The following is a 15445-nucleotide window of genomic DNA, read 5'->3' on the forward strand; positions in this document are numbered from 1 at the left end:
TAGGATTCACCTTAGTTACCCAGTCATTTCCTCTCTCTGCTTCTAAATACCTGGCTTTGTAACATTTCCTGTTTTTAGTTGCTGTGGGTTGAGATGGGACTATTTACAACTTTCAACTTTTCCTTTTTTCACCCTACTGTATTTGGAGATTGGTAATTTATATTTTTTGTTAATTAGAATTTTAAATACTAATTTATGTTCTTAAGTATTGCTCATAACATTAAACTTTTATAAATAATGCTATTTTCAAAAAACAACAAAAAACTTAAGGACTTTTGCTATAGTGATAGCATAATAATTTGGATGAATATTTAACTTCTTTTAAAAAAAGCTTGTGTGTGTGTGTGAGAGAGGGAGAGGGAGAGAGAGCGAGAGCGCAGCATGTACCTGGCACACATACATGTAGGAGATCTAAGGACAACATGCAGGCGATGGTTTTCTCCATCATGTGGCACTGGAGAAGTGAACTCAGACAGCAGGAGCCGTCTGGCCAGCCCTTAGCTTCTCAAGCTTTTGAGTTGTAGTTAAGATGTGTAAGATCTGCTGTTCACTTGGTTTCAATAAATCAAGCGTATATCCTACAGTTATTTCTTATAGTGCTAGGTTATGTGAAGTAATATCCTCATATTCTGGTTGGACAGATTTCGAGTTTGTCACCTGAGTACAGCCTCTGAGGACAATATAGAGTTCAATGTGACAAGGAGGGCAGCTGGGCTGGTGAAGGCTTCAGGACTATTTAATAAGTGTGTTGAAAGAAATGAAGTGTCAAAGTTAGGAGCAAAGTAAACCGTTTTTCAGTGACTGTCTGCTTTGTCTTCTGTCTTCGCTTTCCCTGGTGTAGAGATGCACACAGGTGCATGCAGATAGTGGGCTTTCCCTGGTGTAGAGATGCACACAGGTGCATGCAGATAGTGGGCTTTCCCTGGTGTAGAGATGCACACAGGTGCATGCAGATAGTGGGCTTTCCCTGGTGTAGAGATGCACACAGGTGCATGCAGATAGTGGGCTTTCCCTGGTGTAGAGATGCACACAGGTGCATGCAGATAGTGGGCTTTCCCTGGTGTAGAGATGCACACAGGTGCATGCAGATAGTGGGCTTTCCCTGGTGTAGAGATGCACACAGGTGCATGCAGATAGTGGAGACACTCCCTTTCAGTTGGAAGAGCTGTCCTTTCTCCCACTTTCTTCTTCAGCCTTCTCCCACTTTCTTTCCAGCTTTTAGTAGACTCTACAACGCAGTGTGTTCAGCTGGTTGGGGGAAGAAAGTGACATTTAAGAAGAAAATAGAGAGTGGCATGGACTCTAACCTTCTGTAATGGGAAAGCTAGTTATTGAGTGACTGATGATGCCAACAGTTGCATATTTATACATTCCGTGTTATTTGAAAGACTGAAGAAGTGATATTAGAGCAGACTCTAAAACCAATTAAATAAACTTTAAAAAAAGAGTATCGGCTCATCCACGTCCTGTTGTCCAGACACTTAGGATACAGAGTTTATATGTAGTTAGTGTCTTTACAGGTCTGGTTGTAGTGATGATAGGCAGATAGCATCATGCAGCAAAATATTCAGATAATGATGCTAATCAGAAATTTTAAGAAGAAAATAGAAAATCACAGGAAGGAGTCAGGAAGTGGTGAGGAAGGCTACTCCTCTTATGAGGGATCACTTGAATGACACAGTAGTCCTCTCTACACACTAAGATCCCTTGTAATGCCTGAAACTGGGTAGTACTAAGCCCTGTATCCTCTGTTTGTTTTTCCACATACACAATCAAATTTACTTCTAAGTTAGTCACAGTAAGTGATTAACAATAACAATACAGAGCAATACACTAATACAATTATTCCAGTATGCTCAAAATAATTGTTATAGCACATGATGACTTTTCTGTTGATGTAAGTCAATAACTTACTGAGAGGGAGCACTTGACCGCTCCTCTTTGCCGGTTCTGATTGTCAGCATCGGTACTTCTGTGCTTTAGGAGCATTTTTAAGTTAAGTAAAGGTTAATCAGACATCAACACTTTTACACAACAGTTTTAGTATCCCAAGCAGCTGAGTGACTGATTACTAGGATGCCGAAGTATGCATGTGGATGCATAGACAAAGGGATGATTCATGTCCCAGGTAAGATGGAATTGGAAAGGTGCAGACTCTATGTGGTTTACCGTATCAGTTGTCAGTTTTTGGAATTGTTCACGTAAGTTATTTTCATTTGTTTTTGATCTATAATTGAAAGTACAGAGAACAATAGCATAGATGGAGGTTGGGAAGACTGCTCTGCAGGAATTAGAGGAGGCTGTGAGATGATCTGGAGAAAGGATATTCCAAACAGAAAGACTAGTTAATTCAGAAACGCTGACAAGAGGAGCTTACATGTCCAAAAAAAAACAAGAAAAAAGGCTATCATGACTAGGAGTGGTAAACATGGATGGAGAGAGACTAGAAGGAAACGCATTTGGAAGGATACAGTGCCCAAACCATATAGGCCATGTTAAGACGCTTGTTTATTCTGTTTGCATTGGGAAGCAGTTGGAGACTCTGAGCAGAGGAGACATGAGCTGACGTGCATATGTGGTAAGATTGCTTTGCCTGTATACAGAGTTAAGACCAGAAGTGGAGAGAGTATCACAGTGGCTCATGCACACTGATGGATTTGCCTGGGGAGCTGACATCCTGTACATTAACATGAGCTAGATAAAGGTGTAGTGTTTCGTTCTTGAGAAGTTTAGGAGGTGACAATGCTGTTTTATTAATATGAGGAAAATATGGGGAGGATCAGATTAGGGGAAATTGATAGTTTAGTTTAAGCCATGATAATTTTGAGGTGTCAGTTTGATATGCCAAGAAACTGCATATAAATTGCTGGTATTCATGGGGACAGTTGGGACCTTAATGTTAACCAGTTTTTTAGGCAGAGAAATGTGTTTCTTTTACATCTTTTACCCCATTTTATTTTTTTAAAGAGAGAGAGAGGGAGTGTCCACGCACACATGCCGTGGTGCATTTGTGAGAGGCAGAGGACAATTTTCAGGAACTGGTTCTTTCCTTTCTTGTGGGTCCCAGAAATTAAAACTCAAGTTGTGGGACTTAAAAATAAATAAGCATTTTAAGCATTTTACACTCTGAACCACCTCATCCCCTATATTTTTCAAAGCATTTATTGTATTGTGCTCACTATTTTTGTTGTTTTCTCTGAGAGGTAGAGTTTTGGTTTTGTTTTTTTTTCTTTCAGTAATCTGAGCTTTAGGTACAGTAGATAGTTAGTAGATGTTTGGTAATTGAATTGTTTACTTCCCCTGTCACTATGGCCTGGCTTTTTACCTGTCAGGTGTTCAGTCTTTTACTTTTGTCTTCCTTGTCTTAGTGATGATCCTAATATCCCATTAGGAGCTGTACGTTTTCAATGAATTTGCTTTTAGTAAGCAGTAGAGCTTGATTTCAAATGAACTCAGTGTTAAGGCTTAATTATAGGTAGGTACCAACTGGGTAAAACTGGCCACTACTTAATAGAGGTCTGACTCTTTAAGTTAATACTTAGCTTTATTTCATTAAAAATTTATTTAATAATAATTTTTAATATTTTGACTTATAATTATATTAATCCCCCTTTCCATTCCTTCCACTAGCCCCTCTCACAGATCCCTCTTGCTCTCAAATTCATTACCTCTTTTTTTAAAAAGTGTTGTTACATTTATACATGTGTTCCTAAATATAATTTTCTTAGTCCGTATTAGGTGACTTGTATGTATATGATTTCAGGGCTGATCATTTGCTATTGGATAACCAATTAGGGACTCTTGTTAGGGAAGACCATTTCTCTCACTTTCAGCATTTCCCAGTTGCCCATAGTTCTTAGCTAGGCTTGAAGACCCTGGAACTTTCCCCCTTCTGTGTTAGTGTGCCCATTGATGTGGTCATTGTTTTGTTCTTGTTTAAGCAGGCATGCTGATAAACCTAACTTTCCTAGGAGACACGGCTTCACAGCAAACTTGCTGTTCCTCTGGCTGTTAAAGATCTTTCTGTCCCTCTTTCCCTCAATGATTCTTGTGCTCTCGATGCAGGAATCATGTTGTACATGTAGTGAGTGGGACTGGACTCCACATGATCTTTTGTGTGCTACATTTGATCTGTAGAGGTTTTCTATAATGGTCTACTTCTGTTGCAGAAAGAAGTTTCTTTGATAAGGGGTGAAAACTATACTTATCTATGGGCATAAGAATAAATATTTAGGATGTAGTTAGGAATTATGCTAGTTTAGTAAAGTGAAGTGTTCTCCTCCAAGATCCATGACTTCACTAACCCTGGGTAGTTGACTTTATTTCCAGTACCAGGCATTGTTTCCCTCTTATTGAGTGGGCTTTAACTCCTATTAAACAGCTGTTGGTTACAGTCAAGGTTTGCATGCCATCCTAATATCCCTAACTAATACCATTAAAATAGTCAACTTCCCGAATTCTGTAACACCATCAGTTAACTATGCCTTCCTACTCAGCCTTATTCCTCTCACCTTACTTTTCACCCTTATGGTTGTCATGCCATGCAGGCTATTGTTGTGGTTCATGGGCATAACAGCTGGCCAGAACTATTGTTTGCTTCCCTCCCTTGGTAGCTGGAGTGATGCTCTCTGGTACCATGAAAGCTGGTCCTCAGGGAAGAGATTTTCTGGTCAGAGATCGAACTCTTATTAGCTTAAATGCATAATGATCTTTTTGTTTTCCTGATGTTGATTAATTTGCAGATAAATGATTTCTAAAATTAAATTAATGATTAAAATATATCAATCAAATTATCTGAGATTCTATTGTCTCTTGCTTCATGAGAAAGGAGAATGATGCTAAATTTAGGTGGAGCAGGATAATAGAATTTAAGTAGGGCCTAAAACACTAGGTAAAAATACTAAGTAAGGAAATAGAGGACTTATTCTTAGTATCTAGGTATGTGGAGCTGGTGTGATAGGCACTGTCACTGGTGATAAGTTAGGGATGTGCAGGAGCAGAATGTCTTTTTTTTTTTTTTTTTTTTTTTTTTTTGGTTTTTCGAGACAGGGTTTCTCTGTGTAGCTTTGCACCTTTCCTGGAACTCACTTGGTAGCCCAGGCTGGCCTCGAACTCACAGAGATCCGCCTGGCTCTGCCTCCCGAGTGCTGGGATTAAAGGCGTGCGCCACCACCGCCTGGCTCAGAATGTCTTTTAATGACATTTTTTTCATATAATATTTTGAAGCTTATTCTTTCTCCTCCTCCAACTTCTCCTAGATCCTTCTTATCTCACTGCTCACCCAACTTGATGTTCTGTCTCTTTCTTCCCTCTATCTTAAAAAAAAAAAAAACAAAAAACAAAAAAAAAAACACCAAACTCCTTAAGACCAAAAAATACCAAAATAAAAAGTGTACAAAGCCCCAAAACAAACAAAACCCCCCATGTAGTCTGTTTTGTATTGGTCAACTTGTGGGCATGTGGCCTGACTTGTAGTGTAGTTGATATACCCATTGACACTCCATTGGAGAAAATTGATTTTCCTTTTCTCAGCAGCTATCAATTGCAAATAGCTTCCTGGTTATGGGTGAAACTTCATGTCCACTATCCCTTCTCCATGCTGGTATTTTTTTGGTTTGAATTTGTTGCAAGTCTTATGCCTCTCACAGTCTCCATGAGCTTATATGTGTATCAGTTCTGTTGTGTCTGGATGATGCTCTTTCCTTGGAATCATCCATGACCTCTAGCTCTTACAGGTTTTCTACTTCTGTACGGGTTCCTGAGCCTCACAGGAGGTGGAGGGGTTGGGGGGCGGGTGTTGATAAAGACATCACATTTAAGATTGAGTGCTCCAAAGTCTCGTACTCTCTGCATATTGTTCAGTCCCTGGTCTCTGTGTTAATTACCTCAGTAGGCTTCTCTAATGAGCCTTGAGCAATACTCTGAACTATGAGTATAGCAATAAGTCATTAGGAGTAATATTGTTGCTTTGTTTCTTGAGCTGATAAGAACAGAAGGTTTCCTCTTGGAACCCATGATCTGGCTAGGCCCAGGTGGTTGGCCCCTTCAGTGGTCTGGGGTCAGAGGCTCCATCTTAGGGAGTGGGCCTTAACTCGAATCAAAGGGGTTGATTGCTCCCCCAACATTTTGTCACTGTTGCTCCAGTATATCCTGCAAACAGGTGGCCAGGGGACATTGTAGGGCTTGTAGCTGGGGAATATTGACGGTTCGTTTTCTCCTCTGGTAATGTGCCAAGGACCTTCCAGGACCATAAATGTTAGTCATTAGGTGTCAAGTGTTTAGTTGGGCAACAGTCTGATTTCCAGGAACAGATTCTTTATATTAATGTTAAAGCAAATGACTGTTTGAATTAGCAAATGATCAGATTGCTAGTAAAGCTTGTGAGTACAGAAGGGGGAAACTTCAAGGCTTTCCTTGAACTCGGAAACATGGAGTCGTAACCAAGTATATCCTAGACTAACTTTGCTCATGAACAATTTGTGAAGAGTTACATTTGGGTTTATTGGGGCTTCTAAGTGACAAACTGAACATTTTAGTAATTGGAACATTTTGATCCTCAAATCCATCTTTGATGCGTTTCACCTAATGCTAACCTAAGATAGATCCCTTTTAATACATATCCAGGCATGGTACATTCTTCATATTTAACTTGAGAGCAAATGCTACAGATGTAAAAGTACCTCGTGCTTGAGTGTCTGTTAAATTAAGCAAAGTAGTAACCCCATTTTTCTTTTTGAAGGTACAGCAAGGGAGAACTGGAAATTCAGAGAAAGAAGCAGCGCTTCCATCTACAAAAGCAGAGTTTACTTCTCCGCCCTCGTTGTTCAAGACTGGCCTGCCACCAAGCAGGTTAGTTAGATCCTTTAGAGTCCCAGCGTTGGGATCTTGGTGCTGTGTCTGTGCTGTAATGCTGTGTTAAATATGAAGTCTCCTGGGGGGTCTACCAGTACAAACTGGACTTGTAGTTTGAATCATTATAAACAACTTCTCAGGTACTATTCCATCTTAAAAAACAAAACACCTGAGTCTGCACAAAATGGAGCATGGCATAGTTACAATAATCTTCCATGCAGAAGTGGTGACTGTTCATGCTGTTCACTGTGTGTATTATTCTCACTTAAAGATTTATTGGACTTCCTAGGTCTAGATCTATGGACTTAAAGAGATTTTTATAAAAGAAATGATATAAATTTCATCCATAAAAGTCTTATGGCATTCTTTGCTTTCATATAACCCCCAATTTTGTGTCTATAAAATACTAGATAGAAGTAGTAATTATGCAGAAAAAAATGTCCTTTTCGTTCAAATGTGACAATTGTTTCCTTGTGACTCCATTATAAGGAAAATAACAAAGAATAAGTGAAGACCAGGGAAGGTTGAGGATGCCAGCAGTTTAGTCTTGGATTAGATTAAGGTTAACAAGTCTGGGCCTGAAATAAGTCAACTCAGCCATTAAAGATTCTCTGCCAGACTATTTACCTTCTGTTGCTTGCTTAAATGCATATTCTAGTTGTCTCTTTTCATTTGTTCTTCAGTTTATTACTATCCTGAGAAATTATATTTTATGATATACACTAATGGGGGAAGAGACCTTAGAGAAGCATTAGGCTCATCTCTAACTAAAATGCTTTTATTTGTTTAAGGTTTGTTTGTTTGTTTGTTTGTTTGAGACAGGATCTCATTATATAACCCTGGCTAGCCCGGAACTTGCTGTATAGACCAGGTTGGCCTCAGAATCACAGAGATCTGCCAGCCTCTGCCTCCCACGTGCTGGGATTAATGGCATGTTCTGCCATGACCAGTTAAAATAAAGATTCTTAAAGCTTTAATCCAAAGTGAAACATTTAAAAGTGAGCCGAGATTTATATGAATTGCTATAGAAATATCTCAAATGCTGTAATTTGAACTAAGTGAAATTTCATAAAACATTTGATTAACCAATTATAGAAGCTAAAGAGTATTGATCCTTTAATAGATAGTATTTTGGATTTTTCTAAAAGGTCCACTTTGTTTCATCGAGTTTCTGCTTTTGAATTTTGTTAAGAGGTTGGAATCTTGCCTTAGATTTCTGGGGTTTAAATTCTAACTCAGCAGTCTACTAGTTGAGTGTCCTTGGGCCGACTCATTTTCTTAGGTCTGGATTTCCAAATCCATTGGTAAAATGTAGTAATAGTACTTCCATTGAGTCTAGCTGCATGTGTCAAGTGAATTAAGTTCTGTAAAGTGTTGTGGAACTGTTTGTCACATGGAAACATTCCTCTAGATACTGTTACAGTGAAACTCTTTAAAAGTCATGGAGTCTTTGTCTCCTTTTGTGTTCCCTCCTTATGGGGAGTGTGTTGAATTGTATCACATCTTGTGATGATATAAATTTTTGCTTTGCGTTTTTCTCTATTTGAAACAAATGGGGAGCTGCAATGGGGTTTTTAGCAGGCCAGTCTGACTAAGGTTTTCAAGTCTTAATTTAGCTGCTTTACTAAGAGCAGCTTACATTGTGAAGAGTGATAGAAAAGGGGACAAGGTGTAAGAGACTGCAACAAATGTGTAGGCAAGAGATAATGGTGTCCTGGACCAAGGTGATGATGAATGGTCAGAATGGTTAGCTACTGGGTGTATTCCAAAGGCTTGCAATGACATGTCTGGGCTGGTGTGTTGTATATTATAGAGAAAAGTTATTCTCAATGAATTCAAGGATTTTGCCTTGCTCAACATAAATGTCATGATGGGGTGTCATTTAAGAGATGGAGAGGATTACAAGAGGAATGGCTTGGAGAGAGAGGACAAGGCATCAGTCAAGGGGATAGAAGTCAAGGTGCCAGTGTAATGTGAAAGGGGAAGTTGGAGGGTTGCATAGTGTCTGTGCAATAAGGAAAGGAGTATTGGCTGGAGACAGTGATCACTGTTCAAATGCTATCGAAAGTGGAGCTGGGAAATTTAACTAGACCATCAAAAACATATTGATCCAGAGTGGATAGAGGACAGAGCCTTGAGATACTAAAAGAATGAATGGTAATCAGTAACAAAGGACCAATAAGGAGGCACAGATGAAAGTTAGTGTATGGAGTGATCAACTGTTAAACATAAGTGATAAATTGGTCAGGAAGATGAAGATCAAGTGTCTATTAGATTTTCAGGTATGATAGTCACTGATGATCCTGACCAAGATCATGTTCAAGGTAAATTGAAAAGACTTAAATGGCTTCAACAGAAACAAGAGATCTTACTTTACTCCCAGCACTTAGGAGACAGAGGCAGAGGCAGGTGGGTCTCTGTGAGTTCAAGGCCAGTCTGGTCTACAGAGTGAGCTCCAGGACAGGTAGACTATATAGAGAGACACTTTCTAAAAAACAAAGCAGTAATGAGAGGAATTGAAAAGTAAAAATATGAACAACTTTAAAGACTATTTTCTCTTGTCTGTGGGGCTAGAACCAGGGAAATAGGGACATGTGAGGCCAGATTTTTCAAGGTAAAAGAAACTGCAGCATATTGTGTACTTGAGAATGAGTTAATTAAAAATCTTAATGATCAAGAAGTAAGGAAGGGGGACAATTGTAGAGCATTGTTCTTAGTTAGACCAAAGGGAACAGGGTATGAATGCATGGGTGGTAAACAACTTCCTAACTAGAGAGAATGTGCTATACTTGGGGTTTTCAAGTCTCAGTTTAGTTTCTTTGCTAAGAACAACATGTAGAGTGAGAAAAGGTAGAAACAGGGACCCTTGTAGGAGATTGCAGCAAGTACCTAGACAAAAAAAATAATGAGAAACAATGGGACACTCTCGTAGATTGCTACCCTTTTTCTCCCCTAGGAAAATGAGATAAAGACTTAGCAGGGCAGACTAAAGATGGTAGAGTGGGTGTTAATGTTTGAAAGAGAAGCCTGAAGTAGTCTTTTTCTGGGGTAGGTGAATAAACTTTTGTGTAAAAAAAAAAAAAAAAAGAATAGGATCACTTGGCAGTAGTTGGAGGGAAACAGAGTATGAAGGCTTACTTCAAAATGGGAGAAACAATGTTTTTATATGTTGATGGAAATGAGTTAATAAAATGAAAAGTTAATGACTTTGTGTTTGCAGTTTGTTTGTTTGTTGATTGAGGCCAAGCTCTAAAATGAGCCAAGTCAAGTGTACTTTAGATGTGCTCATTAAGAGTAGTTACAGTTGTATTTCATAGGAGTGGAGGTTATGCCAGGCAATAACTAAGGGACAGAGGGCCCCAAAAAGTGAATGTGTATTCAAGGGGTGGTAATAGTAATGACTGGACCTAAGTAGAGTTAAAGACATTGGAAGGTATGCATAAAGATGGAATGAAAAAGATGGTAAGGGACAGAAAAACAGCTGGTGAAGGAAGGATGGGAAATTAGCAGGCCCGTCACCGCTTCAAGTATGAGTAATTGCCCTTGCAACTGATAGGAACATACCTAGCGTGCTTTTCTCATCACTTCTGAATATAAAGGGCAGTGCTCATTCCTCGTTAGGAAAATTTGTTTTCTGGATTTATCTTCAGTTAATCAAAAATAGACTTTTAGATCTTTGCAAACTATTTCCCTAAAAATTGTGTGTGTGTGTGGGGGGGGGGTAATTTTATATATATGAAAATTGGATAAAATCTTTGGAAATAAATTTTATTGAGTTTAGGAGGAAGATAGTATTGTCAGTACTGAGACATAAACCAGATTTAAGAGTAGTGATCTGTGATACTGGCCTAAGCACTAGATCTCCATTGCTAAAATCTTACATGCCTTACTAATGTGTGGGTGGATGTTTGCAGAGACCTTCTGAAATTTGGGATTGGTAGAAATGGTGAGTTTGCAACTTCGGAACTGCCCAGCAAGCTGGTATACTTAAGGGAAGGTCTACATTTGCTATATCAGAATGCTTTGTTTAGTCTTTTTAAGTTCCCATATTATTTATTTTCTTTTGAAGAACTTATCTATGGAAAAGTGATAGGAATTTACATCTTGATAAGATTTTACGAATACAGTATATTGTTGTAAACTAGCAAGTACATTGGAAAACACATCTTTGCTATTCTTTTCTTTGTTGTTTTCATTTTGTACTGTTCTGTTTTGACAAGTATTCAAACTTAAGAGTTCCAAGTAAAACACAGGGAACCTCATCTACAAGTTCACTAGGTTCTAACATGTTGTATTTGCTTCTTAAAAATACTTCTCTCTCAACTGTTTGGATGGTAAACATTGGATGCATGCTTCTCTTAACCTCTAAACACTTCACCTTGTATTTCTTAGGAACATGGATGGATGTTTTATTACATAACTGTACATAGGGTGGTTATCAAAGTCAGAAAAGTCCAATGCTGAATCAATCCTTTGTATACTACCCAGATCATCAATTTTGCCAATTACCTCAACATTGCCCTTTACTGAATTCCTCTTCTTTTTGACCTTGGACTCAGTCCAGGCTCATTCATTTGAGCTCTCTCTTTAGGTGTTTACCATCTAGAGCAGCTTCTCAAGCCTTTGGTTGCATTTTAGAAGAGTGCAATCCAGTTGTTTTAGAGATGGTTCCTCAGTCTGGCTTTGCCAGTTCCTCCTCATTATTAGATGGGCTTGTGCTTTGAGACTGTTGTGTAAATGATGGTGTGTTCTCCTCTTCATTGTACCAGCCTCAAGAGAAGTAACCCATTTGCCCCCCCCCCCCCCACTTGTTTTTTACTAATGATGGTAAATCTAGTGAGTTACTTGTGCTCATGTCTTTCTGGCTCTACATCAAGTTCCTGTTTCTCCTTTTGCATTTAAGAAGTCATTTTTGCATTGGGGATATTGCTCAGTTTTAGAAAAACTGCTTGCCTTTAGCATGTGCAAGGCTAGGTCTGATTCCTAGCACCATTAAAAAAAAAAAAAAGTAATTTTGCAGAGAAACTAGGTATAAATGTCCTAACTTCCCAAGAACTTTAGCATCTGTTGATGATTTTTATAATAACTGAGTTGCTACTATAATGTCTTTAAAACAATAACTTTTAAAATTTTGTTTAAATTATCTTGTTAATGTGTATGGGTGTTTTGCATGCTTATAAGTCTGTGCACCGTGTGTGTGTGGTACCACAGAGGTCACAAGAGTATGTTGGATCCTTTGGAACAGACAAAGCTGAGACTTGAACCTAGGTCTTAGAAGAGCTCTCAGTGCTCTTGACCACTGAGCCATCTACTCAGTCTTACTTGCTTTTATGAGTATTTTGCCTGCATGTATGTACATGTACCATATGTGTATCTGGTTCCTAAGGAAGCAAGAAGAGGGTGCTGGATCCCTTGGGATCATATGGGTGCTAAGAATCAAACTTGGGTTCTCTGAAAGAACAACAAGTGCTCTTAACCACTGAGCCATCTCTCCAGCTCCTGCTTTTCAGTGTTTTTGAAACAAGATTTTGCCATGTAGCTTAGGCTATCACAATCCTTCCACCTCACCCTTTCCAGTGCTGGCATTGCCAACATGCCTCACTAAGTATATGAGTTCTTACGTGTAGAAGGACGTGTGTGTGTGTGTGTGTGTGTGTGTGTGTGTGTGTGTGTGTGTGTGCGTGTGTGTGTGTGCGCGCGTGCGTGCGCGCGCCCGCCCGTATGTGTGCATGTGTGTGATTTTTATCTAGTAATGTGTTTTGATGTGTCAAATTTTCCAAATTGACTGGTGGGAGTGGCTTCAAAATTGCTTTTGACTGTGTGTGTATGTGTGTGTATGTATGTGTGTGTGTGTGCGCGCGCGCGCGCGCGCATGCGTGTGTGCGTGCATGCGTGTGTGTGTGTGTGTGTGTGTGTGTGTGTGTGTGTGTGTGTGTATGTGTATATGTATGATCTCTTCTTTTTGGCATTAGCCGGGTATTCCAAGCTTATCTTGTACTTCCCTGATTTCTTTTAAGACATTTACTCATCTTAGGAAGAAATACTAATTCAAAAGCAAGATCAGGCTGATAGCTATGATCGTTGCACTGGGGTGTCATTATTTATTTTCAGGGCCTTTTAAGTACTTAACAGCTTGGGGGAAACAGCAATTTCAGTATGAAAGTGTCACTTGCATATTTTAAAATAAAGTTTGAGTCATGAAATCATGTTTCTTTTACATCCAGTTTGACACCACAGATGCTTCCTTTCTCAGAACTAGTTCATATTATGTCTCTTTGTTCTCAAAGGGATAATCTGGCCCCCAGCAGCTTCAGTCTGTTAATCATTTGATTGCTAATCAAATGTAATCTTAATAGATTTGGGATTTCTGCTTAGCCATTAATACACACACACACACAATTAAAGAGTTCTTTCTACTCTGGTTTAGACTGAGGGTGAGTGGGGAAACATTTCTTCATGTGCTTCAGTGTCACTGGTTCCTTTGGTCTCTTCACTGTAGCATCTTTTCCTCCATGACTACTGGTGGAATTTCTTTTCCCATGTGTAAATAGTGAACTCAGAGCCAAGGACAGGGCTATCCAGTGCATACATGGAGCTGTCACTTTCTTCTTTTTCTTTGATTTTAGTGACAGATTCCCTTCAGTTCATTTGTAGTTCATTTTTCCCTGGGTGCATGTTTACAGAAGTATACTTGGAAATGTGTGTTGTTTAAGTAGCTTTGAAACAGTCTTTCACAGGATTGGTGAGAATGGAAATAGCTGGACTCATTTTTGCGACAGGGTCTTCGTGTGTAGTCAGCTGGTGAACTTCCTGCCTCAGCCCTGTGAGTGCCACTGTGCCTAGCTAAACTTTGAATGGAGTGTGTCACTGGGGAGAAAATAGCTTTGGAAATGTGCTTGGAAAGAGTTGTTCCTTTGCAATGAGATTTTAGTTTATCATAGGTTTTTATGAAACAAATCTGAGTACTACTATAAACTGGTTGTACTGACAAATATGTGTTATTGAGGAGCATAGAAGAAAACAACACCAGTTTTGAGTGAGATTTTTGTGAAACAGCAGACATTGTTATTAATTTATAAAGGCACAAGTTTGTTTTTTGATAATTTTTTGGGCATACCCTTGGTTCTTTTTTCATTTCTTCATCTTGACACCATACTATGTTGAAACATTTCTATCAGTATTCAAGAGTTAACAAGTTGGTGATAACAACATCTAAATTAAAATGCCTGCAGTAGTCAGTTCTCCAGCAAATGCTTCATGACTTGAAAAGAATGGTACTGTAGGAACATGTCAGAGCACCTTAGAAAAAGCATGCCAAGGAAAGATAAACAGGACAAGGGGGGTTAGAGACAACAGTATGTAAGAAAAAACATAGCAAATTTATCTCACCAGAAACAGCACCTCTTCTCAGTCTCAGACAAGTACTGCCTCCAGAAAAGCCAGTTCAAGCGTTGGGAAGTGGCAGGATCGATATGGGAGGGCCGAGTCACCCGACCTAAGGTAAGGCTGTTTTTAAACCTTGGCTACTTCCTCGTCTTTAGATCACTGGTATTACTGTGTCTCTTAGTATATAATAAGGTAACTAGTTTTGAGACTATACCATATTTCTCCCCAATGATGCTTTTTCAGAGTGCATTGAGGCATTTTACTGAGACCCAGCATGTGTCTTCCTCATCCTTTTGACCTTTTATAGTATGTAATTGTTACATTGAACCACACTAATTATGGTGTTCTGAACTTACTTTTCTCTCCCCCTTGTTGCATGTTAATTCTGTTTTTATACATTCTTTTATAATATTCTCAGCTATTTTTCACTGCTTATGCACGAAGTCTAACTTTCTGAACTAGTTTTAGGACTTGCAAATTTGACTCCACAGAATTTTTCTAATCCTATCCAGCTACCATGTCTCAGCCTGTTCTTCCTGTAGTGGGTCTCTACCAGCTGCCCTAGGTTGTGTGTTTCTCTAGTTAGCGGGTTGACTCATGATCCTGCCATCCATAGACTTGATTCATGTTCTAAATGTCTTCACAGTGTGTCCAGCCATAGACACACTATAGTTTTAAGTCAGCGAAATGGGACTAACTCATTTCTAAAGGATACAGTGAGCAGTGCTGTCCACGCAGAATGTATTGCTAACAGTAGTTAGTGTGAGAGAGAATGTCTAGTGTACGACTCAGAAGTATAGTCCAGGGTAATTTTAACTTGCCCTTTGAGAGTATTACAACCAAACAAGGAATAATTTTGGTGTTTGGCTTTGTTTGTGTTGGTGAAGAATTTTATGCTTCCTTTGTCTAAATCATGTACTAATGATCTGGTGGTGGTTTGCTCTTAATAACTTTAATGTAAAAGCTTTTAGATATGCAAATTATGGCAGGTGCTTTTGATTGTAGCATTTTACAAAAAGCAAAGGGGGCAGCACTATCCAAAGAAAGTTTGATTTTCATTTTTTTCCCCATAGAAGCTTAATTATATATTCTTAGTGAATTGTAAAAATTTCTAGTCAGTTTGAGGTTTGCTATTAGAAAAGAATAAGTTATTTATGTCAAAGAAAAAAATAGGCATTCATGTCAGAGACAGTATTTTGACTTTTTA

The 15445-nt window shown here is 38.9% G+C and overlaps 1 protein-coding gene across 11 annotated transcripts in view; it reads left to right on the forward strand.

Moving 5' to 3' along the window:
- Positions 1–15445, forward strand: part of Fip1l1 (factor interacting with PAPOLA and CPSF1) — a 65029-nt gene that overhangs the window by 16115 nt on the left and 33469 nt on the right. For 6 of the 11 annotated variants that reach the window (XM_037209105.1, XM_037209103.1, XM_028858918.2 and 3 more), the window contains one exon: positions 6740–6849. In XM_037209105.1, the coding sequence (XP_037065000.1) occupies positions 6740–6849 (110 nt within the window). Of the gene's footprint in view, positions 1–6739; positions 6850–14244; positions 14353–15445 lie in introns of all 11 variants that reach the window. The other 5 variants (XM_037209104.1, XM_028858772.2, XM_028858705.2 and 2 more) reach the window with 1 other exon arrangement.

This window comes from Peromyscus leucopus, chromosome 10 (genome assembly GCF_004664715.2).
Source record: "Peromyscus leucopus breed LL Stock chromosome 10, UCI_PerLeu_2.1, whole genome shotgun sequence".
NCBI classification, from domain to species: domain Eukaryota; kingdom Metazoa; phylum Chordata; class Mammalia; order Rodentia; family Cricetidae; genus Peromyscus; species Peromyscus leucopus.